The sequence below is a fragment of the Erpetoichthys calabaricus genome, chromosome 12, assembly GCF_900747795.2.
Source record: "Erpetoichthys calabaricus chromosome 12, fErpCal1.3, whole genome shotgun sequence".
Lineage (NCBI taxonomy): Eukaryota > Metazoa > Chordata > Cladistia > Polypteriformes > Polypteridae > Erpetoichthys > Erpetoichthys calabaricus.
Window position 1 is genome coordinate 50,210,326 of NC_041405.2, and position 25,666 is coordinate 50,235,991.

The 25,666-nt window shown below is 41.7% G+C and overlaps 2 protein-coding genes across 12 annotated transcripts in view; both read left to right on the plus strand.

Annotated features, from left to right (window-relative positions):
* yipf6 (Yip1 domain family, member 6) overlaps positions 1 to 25,666 on the plus strand; it is a 798,052-nt gene that overhangs the window by 56,815 nt on the left and 715,571 nt on the right. The gene's annotated exons all lie outside the window — the stretch shown is intronic.
* Positions 1 to 25,666, plus strand: part of stard8 (StAR-related lipid transfer (START) domain containing 8) — a 113,224-nt gene that overhangs the window by 14,912 nt on the left and 72,646 nt on the right. The window contains exon 1 of one of the 2 annotated variants that reach the window (XM_028815503.2): positions 18,566 to 18,759. The exons of the other annotated variant lie outside the window; for it this stretch is intronic. Coding sequence (XP_028671336.2) covers positions 18,715 to 18,759 — 45 coding nt within the window. The 5' untranslated portion in view covers positions 18,566 to 18,714. Of the gene's footprint in view, positions 1 to 18,565; positions 18,760 to 25,666 lie in introns of those variants that run through there. 2 annotated transcript variants of the gene reach the window in all.

A 25,666-nucleotide genomic window follows, 5' to 3' on the forward strand; every position in this document is an offset into this window, starting at 1 on the left:
TGACAATTCAAGTAAAATTACACCTTTTATTGGCTAACTAAAAAAGATTACAATATGCAAGCTTTAGAGGCAACTTGGCCCCATCTTCAGGCAAGTTGTAATATAGAAAATAAAGATCTGAACACAGCAAAGACCAGGAGATGATTGTAGATTTCCACAGGTCTAACCTCCCAGTTCAGCCTGTTAACATCTGAGGGGAGGACATTGAAGTGGTGCATACTTACAAATATCTAAGTGTCCACCTTGATGACAGACTTGACTGGTCGGTGAACACAGATGTCCTCTACAGGAAAGGATAGAACAGGCTCTTTTTCCTTATAAGACTCAGATCATTCAGCATATGTAGTGAAATATTGTCTTTGCTCTACCAGACAGTTGTTGCCAGTGCCCTATTCTTTGCTGCTGTGTGGAACACAAAGGTGAAGAAGACCAGCTCAGTTCTGGGTAGGACTGTGGGCTCAGTGGCAATAGTGGTGAAAACATGCATGGGGAGGAAGGTACAGGCCATCCTTGGCGACAGCAGTCACCCTCTCCACAACACTTTGGAGGGTCAGAGAAGTAAACGCAGCTGTCATCTTCTCTCACTGTGCTGCATAACAGAAAGCTTTAGAAGATCATTTGTTCCTACTGCCGTGAGATTTTATAACGCTGTTGTCAGTACGTGATTCATGACGCAGTCACCACTCTACCTTCTGACAATGTAACAACTGACCATTTGTACTTTCTGTCACTATATAGTACCTTTCACTATCTATCTATCTATCTATCTATCTATCTATCTATCTATCTATCTATCTATCTATCTATCTATCTATCTATCTATCTATCTATCCATCCATCCATCCATCCATCCTTAAGGGATGTACTTTTATACCGCTCCATTTTACATGAAAACTCCTGGTAGTTAAGCCTGCATTGTTCATAATGCAGGCTGATTCTAGAGTTTTGTATTGTAGGGGTGACACCTAATTGCAAAGAATTACCCAGGACAGGGGGCATAAACTTCTCTCTTTGTGCTGCCCCATGGGCCTTCTATGGCAGCACATTTATCTAAGTCATCTCTGGTTTTTAGTTCTAGATTTACCTAAATACACTCCAATAAACTATATTCTGGGTAAAAACTTTTTCTGGCTTTTCTACTAATTTCCCTTGGGACAATGTCTGAATGAATGGAAATTGGATAACATGTTATACAAAACCACCTACTAAAAGAGTCACCATATTTACTGCCACCTGATTACAGTAAATGAAATTGTAAAATTGATAATATTGAAATAAAAAAATAACTGGTGTATAAAGCAAGCAACTGAATGCATTAAGTAAATGAAAGTAGAAAATAAAAATTGAATTACAATTGATTAATCAATCATTCACAATGAAATGGTTATTTCAGGTGAAGTAATACTGGAGGTGGGCAGCACAGTGGCGCAGTGGTAGCACTGCTGCCTTGCAGTAAGGAGACCTGGGTTCGCTTCCCAGGTCCTCCCTGTGTGGAGTTTGCATGTTCTCCCAGTGTCTGCGTGGGTTTTCTCCCATAGTTAGGTGCATTGGGGAACCTAAATTAGGCTTAGTGTGTGGATATGTGTATGTGTGTGCCCTGCGGTGGGTTGGCACCCTCCCTGGGATTTGTTCCTGCCTTGCGCCCTGTGTTGGCTGGGATTGGCTCCAGCAGATCCCCGTGACCCTGTGTTAGGATATAGTGGGTTGGGAGAATAACTGACTAACTAATACTGGAGGTGTTATTTTAGGAAAAACATTGTGTTTTTCCAAATGTATTGTTATGCTGTGATCATGACAGACTGACTGTTGTGAGCTGTGCTCATTTCCAAAAAGCTGGTAGGTTCACCTAATGTAAATTAATTTTTCCATACTTTTACATTCACTTAAATTTACGTACACGTTTAATGCATTTGATTGTACAGAGCTCGCCTCACATGAATGCATACATTGAGACATGATGGAAGATGCGATGTGGATAATGCACACCAAGCAGGAGTAAGGTAGAACGTAGAACATATGAAGCATGTGACTGATACAGAGGGACCGGACATATATAACTTACCTAACCAGTAAACCTCTCATGCTGATTGATACACAGGACCAAACATGCTTACTTACCCACTAAGTCTGTTTTTCATGTTGATTGAAACACAGGGATTGGACTATTATCTACCCAGTAAAACTCTTGCATTGGCTGATTTGGATGGACCAGATACTGTATACTTACCTACTTCATAAAACTCTGGTATGGAGGGATCAGATATTCTTGCTTACCTACACAGTAAAACGCTCCCATTGATTGATATGGAGGGGCCGAGCATATTTACTTACCTATCCAGCAAATCTCTCACGTCAATTGATACGGAAGGACAGGTCATACTACCTGTGCAGTAAAACTCTCATATTGACTGATATGGAGGGACCAGATGTATTAAACACCCAGTAAAACTCTCGTGTTGACGGATGTGGATGGACCGGATATATGTACTTACTTACTTACCCAGAAAATCTCCTGTGCTGATTGATAAGGAGGGACCAGATATACTTACCCATTGATTGATATGGAGGGACCGAGCATATTTACTTACCTACAATGCAAATCTCTCAAGTTGATTGATACTAAAGGACAGGACATACTACCTTCACAGTAAAACTCTCACATTGATTGATGTGGAGGGACCACTTACTTACCTGCTCAATAGATCTCTCACATTGATTGAAACAGAGGGACCAGACTTATTAAACACCCAGTAAAACTCTTGCATTGACTGAAGTAGATGGACCGGATATATTTACTTACCTACCCAGAAAATGTCCTGTGTTAATTGATATGGAGGGACCAGATATACTTACCCATTGATTGATATGGAGAGACCGAGCATATTTACTTACCTGCCCAGTAAATCCCTCATTGATATGGAAGGACAGGACATACTACCTCCACAGTAAAACTCTCACATTGATTGATGTGGAAGGACCAGACATACTTACTTACCACAAAGGGAGCCACTGAACCCCAAATAGCAGACACAATATCACCCAACACAATTCCAGGTGCAAATAAAAGGTTTTCATTTTCAGGCAACACTCTTCCAAATTGGGCACCAGCCAAAATACACCACAATAATCCCAGATTCTCTTCTTCCACCCCCAGAAGAGGGTTTCCCACTGCCTTCAGACTCTGAATCACTAAAGTAAGGCTGTGGGCTTCCTTTTGAACTAGACCCAGGATCTACTTCCAGTGTCATTCCCATATTGTCCAGAGCAGTTCTAGGTCTTGTGGAAACCAGAACAGCCCTTCCCCATAAGTGCCCTCTGGTGACACCCAAACACCCTGATAGGGCTGTGTTTTTGGACTCCCATGGCACCCTGTGAGTGCCCTGATTGGATTCAGCACTGAGGAACACAGCCATCTGTCATGGGGGAAATTACCAGCTGCCAGCATGCATGTTCACACAGTCTATCCATTATGGCCTCTTGACAGGGCAAGAAATCATCCTCCATCCTGAACAGGATGCCTATCCTTCCTCTATGGCACTTATACTCGTAAAAAGGCTCATGCACACATATAGGTATCTCCTTAAATGATTTGTTATCTTGGGCATGTGCATTCTGCTATTCCAGTGCAATGCACTTTATTACAGTGGGGTGGTGCTACACTGATGTGTCTCCTTACAATATTAATTAATGTCCAGTTATGCTCTTGCTGTGCACAATCTGTATTTTCTGTGTAGTCTGTCTCCTCACATTACTAAGTGATCGTTTATACTAATACTGTACATGTGTTGTGCTCTATTCTGCAATATTGTGCCTTTTTACATTATTGTTCTGTGACGTGCATTCTGTTGTACCAGTGCCAAGCTCTCCACATCAGTGGTGTGGTGTTTCCTGTCACACTGATATGTCTCTTATTTTATTAAGCATTCAGTTGCATTCGGTTATGTTATTCATGATACATTATATTTATGTGTGCTATCTGTGTTGTTGCTCTTCTGCATGCAGTTATATTGATACAAGTATGTCTCCTCATGTTATTAAGTGATTGATTATACTGGTAAGGTGCACTCCAATCTGCTGGTGTTGTGCTCTCTGTAATATAGTGGACTTTTTTAAATTTTTTAAGAATAAGGTTCCACTGCTCAGGTGATCTCTGTGTGTGTCTCTTCATATTTTTTTCTGCTTATCATTTAAGAAACACTTTAGCAGTCTTTAGTATCATGCCATTTATTTTTATACATAAGTGCCTCTTCTAATCTATTTGCCATTCACCCTGTTTCACCACCGTAAACGTGACGGGAAGCCAGACTTGGCTGGATTACACAGATAATGCGAAAACTATGCAAACCTGAAGAATATTTGATTCCCATTCTTTTCAAAACATTGCTGTTTTCTTGCCCCCTAGACCATAGTAAATTTCTTGTTTGTGTAGTTGTTCTGGCTCAAGTGTTTTTCCAGGAGAATCTAGTGAATCATCTTAACCTCAGACAATCTCCCCTGATATTATTCAACTCTAGAAACAAGCCCAGGAATAGCTCTTGTGGTTTGTTCCACTATACAAGTCTATCCTTATAAGCACAATTTCATGGTAATATTCATCTCTGAGGTCACTTAGATAAGACTCCAGTGGGCCTGGAACAATACTGAACATGAGGAGTGCATATGAGTCAGACTGTAATGGCATGAATACCAAGTCCTGAAATGTGGAGCTTGTGTTTTGGATGAAAAGACAACAGTGGCTTCAGGGCACAGACAAGTGACAGACCCTCTCATCCAGGCTGCCAAGCCCATACAGCATTTCAGAATTAGTGCTGCTCTGCTGTGTGACCTTGAGCATGCACTGCAACATGCCTCTCAATAATCCAAAAGATAAAGTCCTCTAAACTTCCTTAATTCTCCTGACAACTGGAGATTCATACATTACAGTAGCAGCAGCTTCAGGTTAACATACAATAGGTGGTGGGGGGTGGTCCCTTAACTGTGATTGGCAGGTGGCCTCACCTCTTGGGGATCCACCCACAAAGTTAAAAAAAAATCAGAGATTGGATAACATGCACGGAAACTAAATAATTACTTAATGGAATAAAATTAATAGAAATACATATATCATCAGACAACTAATATAGTAAACAAACAAAACAATATTATCAGAAATGACTTAAAGCAATAAACAATAGAAGATAAAAAGAAGCATTAAATATGACCCAGTGGAAGAGCTCTGGCTTGACCAGAACATGTTTAAAGCTTGCTAAATGCCATGTCCACTCGAATTGCACACAGGATCTGTGAGAAATGTCTGCCTTATGATGAGCAGTTGATCATTTTAATAAAGTAACTCCTGCTATTTTGGCTTTTAGTCAAACTGGCTTGTGAGTTTTTATTATCCAGTTTAGCGTTATTTTCCTTCTTGTACTTTGAACTTTTTAACTTTTCACAGGCATTTTTCATTTTGCTCCTTCCTTTATATTTATTCCAGTTTCACATTGTTACTGCTTCATTTCCTCCATTTTTCTCTATTGTCCAGCTGTAAGTGCTTAGGAATCACATTTTCCTGTCATCAAGGCCATTAACGGCTCCAGAAGAATTCATGCTTATTTTTTCCTGGAGATCCTACATGGAATGATGACGTGATTCTCCCAGCAGCCAAGGCCTATCAGTAATATTCTGGCCATGAAGCTATGTTAGTCATATATGAGAAAGAAGGAGATGAAAGGCAGTTCTCAATCACCTCAAGCAGCTTTTGCAGTCTGAAGGATTTCTCCCTGATACAAGGTGACTCTCGGTGAGCAGATGGCCATTTCTGGCATGAGGTGGCATTTGGGTGCAGTGACACTGATGGTATAAAATAACTTTGGTTTGTTTGCAGTATTTATTCTATAAGTCGCCTGTCTTTATTCCGGCTCTACTGGCTATTTTTTTTTATTATTCTGTGGATAAAGATCCTTTTGTTTCCTTTTCTTGCAATTTGTGTGGGCAGCAGACTGTAATTGCTTCTGTATCTCATTTCAGGAATGGACAGAATGTACAATGCCTTTGAAGGTGTCAACAAATAAATTTTAAGGGGGCTTATAGAGGATAAAATAGATGATTGGGGTATGCTGGAGATACCAGGGTGAGAAGTTAGTAATGTCTGCCTGTTCATCCTGCATTCCTTCTTATTCCAGGTGCTTGGCACTCTCAAACATATAGCTCTGTTCTGTCAGCTTTGTGCACCAGGGGAGCCACACATTCAGAATCTTCAAATCTTCTTCTAACCTGATAATTTAATTCAGGAGTGAAGAGAGCTGGAGCCTATCTCAGAAGTATTTATTGCAGGCAGGAATCAGTCCACAAAACACATTCTCGCTCACACATAGAAGGCCGGCTTATAGTTGCTATCTAACCTAACATACATGTTTTCAGCATGTGAAAGGAAAACCAGAGAAAAACCATCACAGACACAGAGAACATGCAAATTCATCACTGACTGGGATTTGAACCCAGGGTTCTACAGCATGTTAAACACTGTCTGCCCTAAGAGGCCCCTTCCACATTATTAGGTTTTCATTTAAAAATACAGACATTGGTCTGCCTTTTGCCCACCCATGTTTTCAACCAATGAAAATTAATAATTTTGAAAATGCTATCCATGGCCAAAGACTTTTGAAAATGGTGTTTCAGTTTGGACCGGCGAAAATGAAGATTTTTAAAAACACAGACACCATCACACTGTGGTTGGATTGTGCTTTTTATGTGGCTCTACTCTGATTGGATCCTGCACTTTAAAACGTCTCATTCCCTCATATTTCACCCTTCATAGAAGAAACACATATCCCAACATAAAAGAGTTGCTTTCCATGGCGCCTGTTGCTTTGCTTACCTGTATGCATCTCAATTTCATTTTGTGTGATTTTTAGAAATCTTGGTCAGGTGACTACTCACACTGCACAATACAGGCGTCAGCTGTATATGTACTCAAACAGCATGTACAAATTTAGTCTGATGGACATGTCACAATGTGGGTGCTCAACTATACAGTATGTGTACAACGCACACTCACTATGGTCGCTGCAAAATTAATTTGGAAAAATTAGATAGTGACATCAGAAAGTTGGCTTACAGGACTGCTTATACTACAAGACAGCCAACTGAAATTTCTGACATGACCTAAATTCTTTAGATTGTGTGAGAGTCCAAACATGAGATACAATCATTCATCACAACCACTATCATACTGCACGTAAAATGACTTTGATGAGGCTGAAATTCAAGACAACTCAAAAATTTATTTGGCAACTGCAAATCAGGCTTAAAATCGTGCTAAAATCGCACAGTGTATACCCGGCTAAAGACATCAATGTTGATCACATGCTTGATGAAGGCGGATGATTATCTCATAGGCATTTTTGGTTATTTTAGGTTGGACAAGAATACTTTTGTAGACAATGTGAAAATGCTAGTGTAGACAGAGAACATTTCTCTCTATTATATAAAAAAATTCTGCGGTGGGTTGGCACCCTGCCCGGGATTGATTCCTGCCTTGTGCCCTGTGTTGGCTGGGATTGGCTCCAGCAGACCCCCGTGACCCTGTGTTCGGATTCAGCGGGTTGGATAATGGATGGATGGATATAAAAAAATCCTGGGACGAGACAAGCCTTTTTAGCCTGGGATGAGACATGACTTTTTCAGAAAGATACTTTCAAGTCCCACGAGATGAGATCTTGTGCCAAGAGATTTAACCATGCCTGGGGCCGGAAATAAAAGATAAACAGTAGATGACAAAGTAGAACGCTGTAAAGAGGTTCAAAAACGTTGGCACGATACACATGCAGAGCAGGTTAGAGATAATGAATGTACTAAAATTCAAAAAGTCTCAAAAAAAATGATAGTAAAGATCGCATTAGCGCAAACAAACAGATATTATTACTTGGTGAAATAACAGAATAGCGAAAAGAGATTGAATATATTGTTTGGATTTAAACTAAGTTGGAGACTTGTAGATCGTTTAACTCATGTTGCCTTCAGGGAAAAGCAGTGTTTCTTCCAAATGAAGAGGTGTATCCACGAGAATTAAAAGATTTGTTGTTTGGTAAAAGTGAAATCCACATATACGCGAGCGGCAGAGATGCGAAGTGGCTGGTGCATATCGCAGGCTGGGGGTTGGCGAGCAAAGCGAGCAGGGGGCAAAGCCCCCTAATTTCTTTAAATACACTGTTTTAAATTGAAATGTAATGGATAGCCATAGATTCAAAATACAGCAGAGGCATCAGTTCACACCACTGGCGTGGGTGGGTATCAGCATGTCCACGTCCACCTCCATCATCACGTTATGTCAACAAGTAGCGACTCTCTGGGACCTGCCACACTACCTAAGCACTGATTGGCTTAATTTAACTTGTGTCTCAGAATATGACTGATAACTAAGGGGCCAAGGGCAGGTCACTACTGTTGCTTCTTAAATGCTGAGTAGCTGATGACACAGGCCATGCAAAGTTAATAGAGCCTGTGGTGAGAAAGAACAAACCCTTGTCAACCCTTGTCACATTGCCTCTTATGTTTACTACTGAGAGCCTTGAAGAATTTAAGAAGTAACAGGTACTGTATTTTGCATATTTTAATTTTGTTAATTAAAACATGTGGTTGAGAGACATCCATACAAGTGGGCTTAACGCAACATGCAAATGAGCAACATGTGTTTATCAGGGTCCCAATAAGCACTCTTACTGCCAAGAGGGCAACAATTACCGTACTTAGTTACTAAAGAGTAATCCTTTTTAGCCCATCTTGCCATCCATCCATTCCTGGAATCCATTTTATTCTACCTGTGAACCTGACCTGGAATAAGTAAATTTGATGATGGATGGATGGATGGGGTGAATGTTTTTCAAGTACAGAATTGCCCTGGCAGCATTGGCAGGAAGGCATGAATCAGCTCTGGACAGGATAGAACTAAATCACAGGGCCAGTTCACATACCAACCATGACAATGAATAAATATTTGTTTGATATAGTTCCATACCAAAATACACTTTACAAATAAAACAAGAATACCACACAAAGTGGCAGGATAAAAAAGAGACCATTCATCTAAATGAATTGGACATCTTTGGGATTTGGGAGGAAGCGGAGTACTAAAAGAATAACCACAAATATGTAGGTATAATGGGCAAAAGAATACAGTCAGTGGCCAGACCACTGCTTGAACCCGACTACCTGGAAATGTGAGGAAGCAAAGCAAAATCACTGAGTCACAAAAGCATATTCATTTTCTGAGCTTCCCTGTGGCATGTCTACCTTGAAAACAAGTAGAGCACTACCCCCATTTACCAGCAGATGGTGATGTTTTGCAAAAATGTAGTAAGTGGTAAACTCACCTCAATAAATAATTTAATTTATTAAAATGTTAAAAGCAAAGTCAACTTAATCGTCATGATTTTTTTCAGTTTTCTTGTCTAGAAAAATATATCTTTTGGAGTATACAAATTTTTCTTTTTTCCTGGTGTTGCTAGCCTAAATTAAATTTGAGTTGCTTGGGCAGACCTTTCAAACCCAGTTTTCTCACCATACTTAGCATGTGGGGCCTGAAATTTTCAGTTTTGTCTTGGGGACTGACTGATTTTTTTGGTTTGTGCAGTTTGAATATCTTGCTATTTTTTAAGTAGTTGTCATCATTATTATAATGATTTACATCATTTATTCATGTGTAATATAATTTATAACTTTTCCCACTAAACAAAAAATGAAAATGTATGGATAATGGATATAAATCCATACGTCCAAATGTATCGCACTTTACACAAAATTAATCTGAAAAACATGGACAAAGAAGTTTTCTTGGATTTCTATATAAGATAATTTCAAGTCACGCGAGACGAGACTTTGTGCCAAGAGATTTGAAGAGGCGTATCCGTGATAATTAAAAGATTTGTTGTTTGGTGAAAGTGAAACCCACATACGCAAGCGGCAGAGTCATGAAGTGGCTAGCGCATAGCACAGGCTTGGGGAATGGCGAGTGAAGTGAGCAGCCCCCCTAGTTTTGTATATTTTGATGCCATTATTTGGTCGACATTTTATTATCCCTGGTGCTGTTAGCCTAATATGTTGTGGAACATTGTGTGTCTTTCTCACTCTGTCATCGTCTTTGGCAGGCCTCCAGAGCTGGAGTTGCTAGTCCAGTCTTCCATAGCTCCTCCATTGTGATCTTTTTTTGTGGACCGTCCACTGCCTGCACATTTATGCCATGGCTTTAACTGTCATCACTCACTTAGTGTCAGAGGCGACACTATCTGCACTCACTTTCTTCAAATCTATGAGCCGATCCAAGCCAAGATCCTTCCCAAAATCGCTGGCAGCCACTTACCAGTGGATTTAAGCAGAGGAACAGAACTTGTAAGTGCTTCATCATCTGTCACTCACTCACTCACTCACTGAAACACATGACACACACAAACATGCATTCACATACACACTCTGAATGGCTTCTCAGTATAGTTCTAGGACCCCCTCTCTCCCAGATCCATGTGTTTCCACTAGAATTTTTAATCCAAAAACCCCACTGGAATTTATCTAATTCAGTGAAGAGTCACATGAAACCTGAACTTTTCTTACGAATTTTGTGCACAAAGCAGAAGTGCATAGATACTGTACATTAATGAACACAGCCTCAGTCTTTCACAATGTGGAATTTTAGAGTCATCAAGCAATCTAGACTACTAGGACACTGGAGGAAACCATTTTGAACAGAGGAGGAATCTGTAGACTCCACCATGAGATGGACTAGGCCAGGAGCTGTGAGGCAGCAGTGCTAACTAGCTCATCACTGTGTCATGTGCACGGCCTACCATTAGTAACAAATGGGAAGGGTGTCCAATGGTGTCACCTGTGTGACATGGCTTGACTCACGTCCCCTCTCATTTTACTGAATCTACTCTTTTAACTGAATCTACTCTTTTAACTTTTGGGCCTCATTTACTTGATGGTTCCTTCCATGTCAAACTATTAAACAAAGTGGCTGATTTTTGGATTTAATTGTTCATTTATGCATAATACTAATTGTCATGGTGTATAATAAAAATTACAATACATAAAAACAGTGCCACTTCCTTTAATAGGCTATATGAACGGTGAAATCTCAGTGAGCTCAGTCACTTCCATTGTCCAAACTGCAGTTGTGATTTTTGTTCAGTGGCAAGAATGTCCGAGAATAAGAAATTTAAGATTCAGCGCACCTAAAGCTCTACAGCTGAACGTTGTGTACTTTCATGCCAAGCTTCAAGTAAGTACAACAGGGTACTTAATTCTCATACATTTCCCTCTGATGCGGAAACCCAATCTAAATGGATTGTCACTATCCACAGAGAGAGCTTTACAGTTAGCCCCCATACCCAAGTTGATAGCTGGCATTTTAAAAAAGAGGATTTTCACGAGCCAGGGTCTGAGACAGGATGGCGATTGTTGAAGAAGGGAGAGGTTCATGCATTATTCCACTTGCAAGACTGGGGGTTTGGGGGAGGACAAAGCGACCAATGGAGGATGGCACGCCAGACGATGAGGAGGATGATGATGATGATAAAATCCTCAAGGACCACAACTATGTTTCGGCTCTGGATCCAGCATTTGTTGACCTAGCGCTTGATTAAAACATGTCTCTCTGAGAGGAGATTCTCCAGCTGAGGACACAAATTGATACCCTTACAATGGAGCAGTGGTTTGGATTCACAATTTTGCTGGTTCAGACAGAGACTTTCGCTTTTTTACAAGGTAAGATGTCCAGCAGACTCATGCTATTACGTATTAGGCTTACATACATACTCACCTGTCCCTGACTAAAGCTTAATGACTAATAATTGAAATTGTTTTTTTTAAAGAAGCCTAGTGTAATGACATATTTATCCTATCCATGTTCATAGTAGACTAAAGTTTTTAATATGTCTGGATCTTACCTTCGTAATTGTGGATGTACTGTATCTTGAAACATATAGTTTGAAGCCCTTCTCTTTTTTATCTCCTGACGTTTGGCACAATGTTTGAATAATGCGACTCGTTTACCGTAAGTCAGGGCACGTCTTGAAGCGGTCGGGTGAAAAACGTCATAGCTGGTCCATTTTGATATCAGTGCTGGAAGTGCAGCAGCTGGTTGACACGGAATCCAGAAGAGAGTGTGCATGCAGCCTATTGAGATGAGGAGTGACATACTTGGCCTTCCATTATCCACCAAAGTTATTAAGGAGCTATAAGTAGCAACCAACATCAATTTCTGTCTGTCTGGCAGTTACACTTTGTTGGGCGTATTTAGTGTTCACAATTGTGATATGCAATTTTTTGGAATTTACATTGTAATTCATGTTTTCAATTCAACAGATGATGCATAACAAACATTAGCACTGCTGTGGATAATTCTATTGCAAAGGCTACTGTATATAACAGACAAACTGACTCTATAACTTAATAAAGGAAGTTTTAAGTAGAAAAATGTATAAGCAGTTGAAACGAATGAAAGAGAAAGTACTATAATCTCCTTTTGAGTCCATTAAACATTCTTGGGATCTGCCTTCATTAATTTAGCAAAATGAAAGCAGGAATAAATCATGTAAATAAATCACAAATTCCATTAAAAGCTATAAACATAAGTAGTGAGATTTATATAGTGCCTCCCTAGATACTCAAAGTGCTTTACATAGACAGTGGGGAGCCACTTCAACCACCACCAAGGTGCAGCATCTACCTGAATGATGTGACAACAGCCATTTTTGCACCAGTATGCTCACCACACATTAGCTATTTGGTGGTGAAGGGGTGAAAGGGATAATTAGTCAATTACATACAGGGGATGATTAGGGGGGCTGAATGAACACGCTTTTGGTTGGCATTTTAGCTACGGCATTGGAGTACATCCTATCCTTTTCAAAGGATGCCCTGGGATCTTTTATGACCACTGGGGGTCAGAACCTCGGTTTTACATCTCATCTGAAGGATGGCACCATTTTTTTTAGCAAAGTGTCTCCATCACTGCACTGAACCAACAGGCCTCAGGGTAGGTGACCCCTGCTGATGTCACCAGCGCCTCTTCTAGCAGCAACCCAAACTTTCCTTAGATGGTCTCCCATCCGAGTACTTGCCGGCAACAAGCATGCTTAGCTTCAGATGGATTACCTGTAATAAGACTACTGACTTCCCAGGGCCTATCTTTGAGAACTCTGCGGTGATACCATTAGCTACTTCCCTCCCTGTATGACAATCAGTGAGTGTCAATAGGAGCAGAACTTCCTCTATAAGCCTTTTTCATTTCCCATAATTTTTAAAAATTTCCTCTATTACAGGGGATGCACAAACCAGTGTGTTTCTTTGTGCCGGTCCCAAGCCCAGATAAATGGGGAGGGTTATGTCAGGAAGGGCATCCGGTGTAAAATTTTGCCAAATCAATATGTGGACAACAATACAAATTTCCATACTGGATTGGTTGAGCCCCAGGTTAACAACGACCGCCACCAGTACTGTTAGCCAACAGGGTGCTGGCGGAAATGGGGCTACTGTTGGCGGATGAAGAAGAAGGAGAAGAAGAGGGGGGAGACGTGTCCAGAGGCAGGAGGAGAGGAGGAAAGTAAAGAGAGTGAAACTGAGGGTAGGAACTTTGAATGTTGGCAGTATGACTGGTAAGGGGAGAGAGTTAGCAGATATGATGGAGAGAAGGAAGGCTGATTTATTGTGCGTGCATGAGACTAAATGGAAGGGGAGTAAGGCCAAGTGGACTAGAGGTGGATTCAAATTGTTCTGTTATGGTGTGGATGGGAGGAGAAATGGGGTAGGAGTTATTCTGAAGGAACAGTATGTCAAGAGTGTTTTGGAGGTGAAAAGAGCGTCAGGCAGAGTAATGATTATGAAGCTGGAAATTGGAGGTGTGATGATGAATGTTGTTAGTGCATATGCACCGCAAGTTGGGTGTGCAATGGGTGAGAAAGAAAATTTTTGAAGTGAGTTGGATGAAGTGATGAACAGTGTACCCAAGGTACAGAAAGTGGTGATTGGAGTGGATTTCAATGGGCATGTTGGTGAAGGGAACAGTGGAGACGAGGAGGTGATGGGTAGGTATGGTGTCAAGGAGAGGAATGAAGAAGGTCAGAGGATAGTGGATTTTGCCAAAAGGATGGATATGGCTGTGGTGAATACGTATTTTAATAAGAGAGAGGAACATAGGGTTACGTGCAAGAGTGGAGGAAGATGCACACAGGTAGATTACATCCTATGCAGAAGAGTTGATCTGAAGGAGATTGAAGACTGCAAAGTGGTGGCAGTGGAAAGTGTAGTTAAGCAGCATAGGATGGTGGTCTGTAGGATGACGTTGGAGATCAAGAAGAGGAAGAGAGTTAGGGCAGAGCCAAGGATCAAATGGTGGATGTTGAAAAAGGAAGACTGCAAGGTTGAGTTTAGGGAGGAGGTGAGACAGGCACTGGGTGGCAGTGAAGAGTTACCAGACAGCTGGGAAACTACAGCAGATGTAGTAAGGGTGACAACAAGAAGGGTGCTTGGCGTGACATCTGGAAGGAGGAAGGAGGAAAAGGAAACCTGGTGGGGGAATGAGGAAATACAGGAGAGTATACAGAGGAAGAGGATGGCAAAGAAGAAGTGAGATAGTCAGAGAGATGCAGAAAGTAGACAAGAGTACAAGGAGATAAGGCGCAAGGTGAAGAGAGAGGTGGCGAAGGCTACAGAAAAGGCGTATGATGAGTTGTATGAGAGGTTGGACACTAAGGAGGGAGAATAGGACCTGTACCGATTGGCTAGACAGAGGGACCAAGCTGGGAAAGATGTGCAGCAGGTTAGGGTGATAAAGGATAATGATGGAAACATACTCACAAGTGAGGAGAGTGTGTTGAGCAGATGGAAAGAGTACTTTGAGAGGCTAATGAATGAAGAGAATGAGCGAGAGAAGAGGTTGGATGATGTGGAGATAGTGAATCAGGAAGTGCAACGGATTAGCAAGGAGGAAGTAAAGACAGCTATGAAGAGGATGAAAAAGGCCATTGGTCCAGATGACATACCTATGGAAGCATGGAGGTGTTTAGGAGAGATGTCAGTGAAGTTTTTAACCAGATTAATGGAATCTTTAATGGAATCTTGGAAAGTGAGAGGATGCCTGAGGAGTGGAAAGAAGTGTACTGGTGCCGATATTTAAGAATAAGGGGGATGTGCAGGACTGCAGTAACTACAGGGGAATAAAACTAATGAGCCACAGCGTGAAGTTATGGGAAAGAGTAGTGGAAGCTAGGTTAAGAAGTGAGGTGATGATTAGTGAGCTGCAGTATGGTTTTATGCCAAGAAAGAGCACCACAGATGCAATGTTTGCTCTGAGGATGTTGATGGAGATGTTTACAGAAGGCCAGAAGGAGTTGTATTGCGTCTTTGTGGACCTGGAGAAAGCATATGACAGGGTGCCTCGAGAGGAGCTGTGGTATTGTATGAGGAAGTTGGGAGTGGCAAAGAAGTATGTAAGAGTTGTACAGGATATGTACGAGGGAAGTGTGACAGTAGTGATGTCTGCGATAGGAGTGACGGATGCATTCAAGGTGGAGGTGGGATTACATCAGGGATTGGCTCTGAGCCGTTTCTTATTTGCAATGGTGATGGACAGGTTGACAGATGAGATTAGACAGGAGTCCCCGTGGACTATGATGTTTGATGATGACATTGTGATCTGCAGCAATAGTAGTGAGCAGGTTGAGGAGACCCTGGAGAGGTGGAGATATGCTCTAGAGAGGAGAGGAATGAAGATGAGCAGGAACAAGACAGAATACATGTGTGTAAATGAGAGGGAGGTCAGTGAAATGGTGAGGATGCAGGGAGTAGAGTTGGCGAAGGTGGATGAGTTTAACTACTTGGGATCAGCAGTACAGAGTAATAGGGATTGTGGAAGAGAGGTGAAAAGGAGAGTGCAGGCAGGGTGGAATGGGTAGAGAAGAGTGTCAGGAGTAATTTGTGACAGACGGGTATCAGCAAGAGTGAAAGGGAAGGTCTACAGGACGGTAGTGAGACCAGCTATGTTATATGGGTTGGAGACGGTGGCACTGACCAGAAAGTAGGAGACAGAGCTGGAGGTGGCAGAGTTAAAGATGCTAAGATTTGCACTGGGTATGACAAGGATGGACAGGATTAGAAATGAGCACAGTAGAGGGTCAGCTCAAGTTGGACGGTTGGGAGACAAAGTCAGAGAGGCGAGATTGCGTTGGTTTGGACATGTGCAGAGGAGAGATGCTGAGTATATTGGGAGAAGGATGCTAAGGATAGAGCTGCCAGGGAAGAGGAAAAGAGGAAGGCGTAAGGGAAGGTTTATGGATGTGGTGAGAGGGGACATGCAGGTGATGGATGTAACAGAACAAGATGCAGAGGACAGAAAGACATGGAAGAAGATGATCCGCTGTGGCAACCCCTAACGGGAGCAGCCGAAAGAAGAAGAAGAAGGTTATTTTAACAATTGCATATGTCACAAGGTGAGGTCTATGACTGTGGAAATTTAAGAAACAAAAAAGGTTGGAGAAGAAAAGGGTGTTTGAAGGAAAGACTGGTGGTGCAAGAAAGCAGTGGCGAGGAGAGAAGGCAGTGTGGTTGGGCCCCATGCGAGGGAGCAAATGCAGGGGTGTCCCCTCTGACTTTAGAGTAAGAGCGGGGATTTGGATGGACCTCCTGAGATCCAGATAGTGTGATATGGCGTATGAAATGATGGCAGCCTGGCTAGCTGTGTTCCGGCTGAAGCCGAAGAAGGCAGGTGAAACAAGAGTCAGTCAATGGCAATTGCAGTTGTCAGCATCGCCTCCAGCTGAGTGGACCCACCAGGATGAACTGGAGAGAGAGAGGGGGAGAATGCTACACTTATCTTGCCAAGGAGACTAAGCTGATGCCTTGAAGCATTCCAACAGGGATTTAAAAATATTTATTGATTGCTTTTAACCTCCACAATTACACTGCCTTTTCTTAATGGATTATTTAGTGATTTTGATCCTGCACTGCACTTTATTATTTTAATTTTGTTTGATTACATTTGCACAGTGCACTTTGGCCTTTCAAAACTCTTTGCTGTCTCTCAACCACTGCTGTGCTCATCCTTGTTACAAACTTAGGGGGTCATGTGGATGGTACTATAATGGGTATGCCACCTGGATATTGACCCTTCACAGTATATACCATCTGTTGGAATGAAAAATGCAATGTATTGTATTAGTACAGGTGACTATTACCTTAAAATGGGTGTGTACAGAAAGAGACCCTTGATTCAATGTGTTGTGAGTGTGTTGAAGGCACTGTGGACTGCAGTTACACTGTTGAATTTAAAACCCTAACCCTAAGGCTTCTGACCTTAAATTTAAACACTACACCAACAGTCCACAATAGTCCAGTCCATAATGTTTTTTAATATAATGAACCAGTCAATCAATTTTCATTTTATACAGAACCAGAATACACATTTTGAAAATTAAAGTACGGACGACCAAACAAAACTTTTGGTTACAACATTCATTGAAACCCAACATTAAAGAGTAAGAAATGCAAGCTGTACATCGAAGACAGTGACAAATAAGGATCTAAAAACTCCAGCATTACACAAATCCATAGGGAGCATTCAATACTCGCATGGTCCATGAGGGGATCACTCCAGAACTGCACCCTCACTCCCACTTTGACTATGGGGTCAAACTTTTCCATCTTTTCTATTTTAATCTCTTGGCTCTACTGCCAGATTCAGATTCCTTGAATCCCAGTGGTAAGGGAAAAACTCTTTTTTGGATGTGAGTGACCTCTACAATTGTGACCTCCTGACCCCTGGCTATAAGCCCACACAGATGCCTAAAGAAAGCTCTGCTCTTGGAGTCAATGGCGCCACTGTGGCTTCTCGGTGGGAGTCGCCCTAGGCGGTTTGTGGCATGCCAGCAATGCCGTCTCTCAGCGAAGGAACTTTTGTGTGTCTTTCCCTACCCCTTTTGCTTGGATTATCTGAAATGGGCACTGTATTATACATTTCCTTCAGTCACAGCCTTTTAAAGCTAGACATATAAAATGCTATATAATGGCACTGAGATGGATCTGAGAAATCACACTCCCTAACAAAAGTTATAAAAATTCAAATAGCACTGGCTCATCATTCAACTCCTTAAATTGAACGGCAGAATATGCCAGTCCTTTGAACATTTTCTAGTCATCTTACCGTATAATCACCATGCCTTATGGTCTATCAACATGAACGGAAACCATTGAGCGCCCCGATGTGAGAGAACCTGGAAACCCTTAGGGAACTCGAGGAATCACGTCTTAGGCACATGTGCATGTTTGCATTTTTCCAAACTGTGCTCCTTGAGGAATGCATGAGTCAGACGGAGAAAAACATAAAAACAAAATAAAAAAAACAAATAATTAGTTAACTGTGGTTAACAAGAGCGCCTTACCCCTGACTGGTCACCTATGCACGTCGAGCGGCCTTTGGAAAACTGGCAGCTGCGGCTTTGGCTTTTGTCAACTGATGTACCGTGAGCGCGCAATGCCGCGCGGTCGGCCGCGGGGCCGCGCTTTTACTCTGGCAGGACGTTGGTATGCGGAGAACAGCTGTGCGCCCCTCCTCCGTCCTGCGCGCCTGCAAACAGCATCAAGAACTACAGAAAGCGCAGGAGCAGCAGCAACAGGAGGCAGCGCCGGGGAACAGGCTCAGGGGCCTCCGCAGGACGCCTTCGGGGTCCACGGAGCCCAGGACACACCATGCCGCTGTGGAGCTGCCTACGTACTCTGTTCCGAAGAGCCAGCGTAAGTAGCTGCTTGTAACTCAGTGAGTGGCACAGTGCAGAGAGTGGGTGGCAGAAATACGACAAGGGCGAGTGGGGTGTGAATGGCAGAGGGCTGTGCAGGTGTGAACCAGGCGTGCGTGTTAGTGTAAATTGAATTCTCGTGTTTTTACAAGAATACACAGTATATTTCCATATGAGGGGTGCGCTTAGCATGTGACTTGACTGAGTAACGGACGTTCCAGAACTGCGCGGTGGGCGTGTAAACCGAGTCAATGTGGAATTGTTGCCAGGCGCTTCGCAGCCGAAATTCAAATGTGGCAGGCCGGCAGACACTATGCCTTTCTCCAAAAACCGTTGCAGTGACATCACATGGAAAATAAACCCCTTTTCCGCACCACCCCCCAAAACAACGTGGTTGCCAGCTGCAGCGGAAAGCCTACTGAAGAATGGATTCCTCTTTCTGGATTCAGTCAATCAGTCATTCAGTCGGTCGATCCTCATTTAGGGTATTTTACCAAAAAAATCAAGAACATGAAAATCATGACCCATGTCGATAAATAAAGAACTTATTCAGTATTTCGCAGTATGGTACAAGAGTGACGGCTTTTCCAGTGTGCTTGGCAGGACGGGTTTGATGACAAGTTCACAGTCAGTCCCAGCTCTGATTCTGAATGATTTCCCTTTGCCCTTGTGGGTTTCATTCCAAAAGGCACTTAATGACAGATAAGTAAAAATAAGTCCTGCTTTTAATGAAACACTTATCATTTTTTTTTACATGTAATTTGAATTTTGCGGATTTGGTCCATTAACATACTCTGCCTTAAGCTATGTGTTTATGTCCTTCCTTCTTTTAGTTACCTTAATAACATGGCATTCTCAAACCTGCTTAGTACAATTAAAATTCACTGAGGGCTGTGAACCCAGTACACTGGGTGTATGAGACAGCTGTGCTACTCACTGTATTACCCTCTTACATGATATGACTTTTATATTTAGACTCTTCTTTATTTCTCTGTCTTCACATGAAGCTGAATCAGTAAACATTCATGGGATATCCCTATCAACAATATGTACAACATTATATCCATTCACTTTCCCATCTGTTTTCTGAACCTGCTTATTCGGATTTTAGGGTCACAGGAACACATCAGGGACAAAGCTGGAAGCTGCCCAGAAACACATGGTTAGGGTAATGGAAGCTGCATTGGAGTGGGCACTAATTTTTTATTGAGCCTGCTTCAGTACACATACACGCACACTCACTCACAAACACACACACACACACATACGTACGGGGTCCTTGCAGACATCATTTGATATGACAGTTTAACAGATGGGTAGAGGAAGCCAATGAGAAATTCAATTGAATATGTAAAGTCCAAATTTGTAGAACTTACAAACTCAGGTCCTACTTGGTGCCAACTCATGCTCGTTTTACCCTACAATATCCAGTGAAAGGTCTCACTGCCCAGGTCCCTCATTTTAAGTGAAGTGGATGTCATGAGGACACCTCTTAAAATCCACGCAGAATCACAAAAAGGTGTAAGTGGTGCTAATTTTTGTGCCTGAAGATGAAATCAATATTTATTAATGTGAACATGGTAACTTATTTTTATTGTGTCAAAAATTGCTATTAGAAGGATGCCATCATTCTAACTTCTGTAAATGTAGTAAAATATATACAATTTCTAGGATTTTCTTAGTCCAAAAGTCATTCATGAATCCATTTTACAGTGGCCAGACCCAGTCCACTCTGGGTTTTATTAATGTTGTCCACTCATCAGACAAGTTTTTCCTTTTTTTTTTTTTAATCGTTATAGTGAGCTATTGGACAATCAGTGAAACGCATTTACCTCTTAACATATTTACTGGACAACTGAGGTGGGTGAATTATTGCTCAAGTGGCAATTAACAATGACATACAGTAACCCTGTATCTTTATTAGATATAAAATATAAGGAATCTGTAGAAAAGTACATGAACCATAGCAGTTGACACTGTTAGAAAATCAAAAAATGACAAACAAGAAGAAACCATTCAATCGATCAAGCTTGTTTAGCTAGCTGCTAGCTAAGTTGTCCCAGCATACATTTTTAAAGGTTGTTAAGGGTTTCACTTCAGCTCCTTCACTTGGTTGTTTTTTCCTGATTTCCACTACGCTTTGTGTTAAGAAGAGCTTCCTGGCTTTAATCTTAAATGACCTTACCCTGAATTCTGAAGGATCAGCTTTATCAAGTCCTTTGAAAATGTCACAGTAGGACTGTCAACACAGGACACGTTCATCAGTCCCAGGATGCACTTGGTTTCTCGTCTGTGCATTTCTTCTAGTGCTGCTGTGTCCGTTGATAGTGTGGTGATGAGAACTGCACACAGTACTCTAAATGTGCTCTCATTGCAGAATTACACAGTCTGAAAAGCCATTGATTTTTACTCAGGTTTTCACAATAAAATATAATTATTTATTTATTTATTTTAATTAAATTTGTGCATGGCCTTGAAGATGAGAAGGCTGTGTTAAAATATGGCTGCTGTCTGTAAATCAGCATTGCCTATCTTGTATTGATCATGCATCTTTCTTTTGCCTTATGTGTAGCACTTTATGCTTTTCTGCATTAAAGTTCATATTCCATAATGCAGGTTTTCTCAATTGCTTTTGAGGTGATGTCACATTACATGACTTTTCCAGTGATTTTTGGCATCAGACTTCAATTACGTTAGCTTAGAGAGTGAGAGGCAGTTGCAGTGCACTCCTATGACTGGCAGTAATGTAGTTTGACATATCCAGCGACTCAGTCTAACTAATCTGCAGTTTGCATTTTTTTCTTAAGTTTGGGTGGCAGGTTTGTGTGTATTTGACACTTAACATCCAATGAGTGCTGACCTGGAGATACAATGTAGCTATGAGGAATAAGAAACGCAAGTGTTTTGGACCTTGAAAACAGAAGAGAGACACATCTGTCTGATGTCTCATGTTTTAAGTTCCACGATAGAATGGAAAAGAGAGAAGAGGGGGGCAGAGATTGTGTCTGAACTCGCCGTACCTTTAACTGGCTCCGTAAGGCAGCGCATTATTGGCTGTCAGAAAATGGGGAGGGCAGGAGCTGCTTTGGAATTGTGAAACTATTATGGAAAGTCATCATGGATATGACATTCGTAGTCGTGTAATCTGACATGGTCTGGTAGTGAGATCCGCAACTGCAAGTGTCAATCAAGTCTGACATCCACCCCAACTACAAGTCATGTAATGCTGCATTATTATTTGCTGTCCCTCTGACTTTAATGTTATCTGCAAAGTTTACAAATGTATTAGAGTCAGTGTTATTAGCAAAAACTGGAATATGTAATGGGCTGAAGACAGGCCCCTGATGTCCCCAGCGCATGTGGAGCATTCTTCTCTTATCTTCTCTTATCTGTATTCTTCATCTGCAGTTGACTAACCAACTTAAAATCTAGCTTTGTAAGCTACTGCTGATGTCAATGGCTTCTGGCTTCAGAATTAATAATCCTAATTAATCATTGTCAAAGGATTTTTGAAAGTATAATTGAATTAAGCCATATGCTTTATTTTGTTACTTCAATTTCCTAAGAACAGTCTGTTTTATTCCAGAGAAATTTACATGATCAGGATATCTTAGACTTTCTTCACTCATACAGTGTACAACTGAAACACAGTCGTGAGCTGCTACGAGGTTGTCCAAGGTGGTAAGTGAACTGGCAGCCTTGTAGATTAAAATCCACTGCCTTAGCCATTACCACACTGCCTGACATTTTCAAAAAGAAAGACTTTTATTTATTCCTGATAACTGTGCACAATATAGGAGTACTGCTTTTTAGTCTGAAATTATTTGAGTTCAGTCATCTCCAGTCTCATGGTATGGAATTGCATTGGCCATCAGATGCTTCTCCCATCAGAAGAGCTTGCTTGCTTAAAGGTTTATGATAACACTGTTAATTTTTTTCAGCAGTCCGGGTAATTATTATTATTATAGCTCAACACAAAATAGAAAATATCTTCTTTCATTAGATCCTTTACATGTATTTATTTAGCAGTTGATACAGTGGCTAGAATTTCTACCTCACAAATCTAGCATCCTTGCTCTTGGTCATTATCTGTGGAGAATTAACAGATTCTCCCCAGGTCTGCAGAGATTTCTTCTTCCAGGTCCTCTGGTTTTATCAGCCACATCCTAATGATGTACATGTTAGGTTAAAAAAGTGACCACAAATTGTGTGTGTGTGTGTGTGTGTGTGTGTGTGAGTTGGCTCTAAGATGGACTGGTGTCCCAACCAGGCTTACATCTCGTTTTGTGTCTGCTAATGCAGAGGTACTATAGACTCTAATCATGGCTCTTACAGTAGATGCATGTAAGGATCTGGGTGTTCACTGTACACATGACAATAATGACTTTATAAACCCATAGACCCCCAATGTGAACTTGATTAAGCAGGTTTGAGATTGTCATATTATGATGCTTTTAACCAAAAATGATTTACAGTTCAGAAAGGGATAATATGCCGAGTGAGGTTCATGGCGTGACACATGTTAAATAAATAATCAGGAGTCCCAGAGCGTGCAGATAGGTGCACATGTGGGTCGCATATGTAAGTGCGGGCAAATCAGTCAGGTGCTTCATTCTCATCTCAGAGCGGGTGAACAACTACACCTGCACCCAATTGGTGTAATAAAGGGAGCCTATACGGCAAAATAGTAAGGAGACAATTCTATGAGAAGACAAGAGAACAGTCCGGTGGATGCTGGTCGAGGTAGGTGGGATGTGATAGTCAGGAGGGATGGTCGTAGCTGTCGGTGTCTCCATGAGTTGGAAGACCTGCTTGGGTGAGCTGGGAAGATGTGTAGTGAAGGACACGCTGGGCTGGCTGTGGAGGAACTTACTGCTGGTATCATTTTCCCTGGAATTGGGAGACTGTTTTATCTGGAGTTTAGAATCGTCGTTTTTATCCTCCACAAGTTACACTGGATTTTACAGATTTTTTTTTTTATCGGACACAGTTTTTTGCAAATAAAAGCACTAAAGCACTTGCGTCTGCCTCTTGCTGAATGTGTGTCCTCATTTTCCCCAAACTGCCCAAGACAATGGAGCCAACCTGGGCTGTCACACTTAACAAATGACAGGGCAGCCATTGGTACTGCATGACAGAATCATTGAATGGCAGTTACCTTGGTATCAAGAGCTATCCATAAATCCATTGATTGAACCACTTAGTCCAGAAAAGGTTCATACAACATACCAACATTTTGCTTCAACTACCCAGGGTTAACTTTCTGAGGTTCTTAGTGAAGCTAATTACAATACATTGAAACTGCTTTGACTGCTGCAGTAAGTTTAACAGTTCAAATAAGAGGTGTATGGCCTAGAGGGCTACAATGGACATTTAGGTCCTGGATTCTGCTCTTCTAGTTGGTATGTGTAGAGAAGTGACAAGAGCTTGATTTGTACCCCCTCAACAGTGGCATTGCTGAGGATTCACACCAGGCAGATCTTTTTGGCCATTTGCTCTGATACCTCAGTAGGCCCAGGCTAGTGTTTTAAATCTGATGCCATGCCACAACCAGTTGGGGAGTTTTGTGACTGTGTTGGATGACTGCAAGCTACATGTGTCGTGACAGTGGTCTGATAGAACTGTCTGCTGCAATCCAGTGAATAGATGACCACCACTTGAACTAGCAGCTTCGGGAAGGATGATGTCCTCAAGATACTGATAGAACACTGAGATGTTGGAGAGGTAGAAGAAGCCTGGGAATGTCACCTTTGTGGATGAAAAGTCAAATGGCAGTGAGGGTGGAGCAGTCCAGTCATTGAGGAGCTATACTGAAGGTCTTATTTAATCATTTATGTGAGGAAAAGAGAGAATATGTTGAGTTTTGACTATAGTACATGAATATGAAGAACAGTGTGAGTCCATAATATGGTGGTGGGAATTCAAAGAAGAGAGTGCCCAGCACAGAGCTATGGTAGATCTCCACAGGATAGAAAGTGTGCAATTGAAGGCCACCTCAGCATGATAGTGGTGCTGAGTTACATCAGGAGCAATCCAGTCCTGCAGTCAGAAGAAGCTTCTCATTTACTGTATCTAAAGCCATAGATCAGCCTGATAGCACTGAGACAGATATAAGGAGGTGAATCATACTGAGTATGAACATTTAAAGTTACAGCTGTGGATGAGAACTTTAAAGGATGACACCTTCACTTGTTTCATTTTGTGTGGAGCAGGATACACAAATAGCAGAACTGAAGACAGCGTACATGATCTCGGTTGAAAATAAAATGACAGTATTTCTTCCTCGGGGAGCTATGGTGGTGCAGTGGTTAGTGTCAGGGTTGTGGGTTTGATCCTACTTTTCACAGTATGGTTGGAGCTGGCACATTCTTTAATAAGTCTACAGGAGTTTTCATTGGATACTAAAGCTTCCTCACCACTCTTGAAGATATGCAGGTGAAGTTAACTTGTGAGTGTGTGCTGCTTTAGACTGGCACCCACTCCAAGGTTGGCTTCCACTTTGCACTTGATGTTGCTGGAATAGGCTATAGCATTCTGAACCTGAGCTGGTTGAATGGGTTAAATAATGAATGGATGCTTCTTCTTTGGAGTGCGGATTGAAGGATCTTTTAAATTGTATCAATTTGACTGTTTCTTGGGGACCTAGCAAATGTACAAAAACCAGACTGAGCCTGGCTGTGTGCCAAGAGTGCATATGTTTTCATGCTTAACATGGATGTCTCCGGAATAGCGGAGGCGGACAACAATGTAGAAAATGCCAGTTAGAACTGTATCCCCACCCCACACACCCTCTGCTGTGCCTGTTAGTGAAATAAACAGATCATTGTGTGCTGGCTTGGACATCTGACCTCTGTCCCACCAGGACACTTATGCCTCTTCCTCAGCTGGCCTCTGGTTAAATGCGT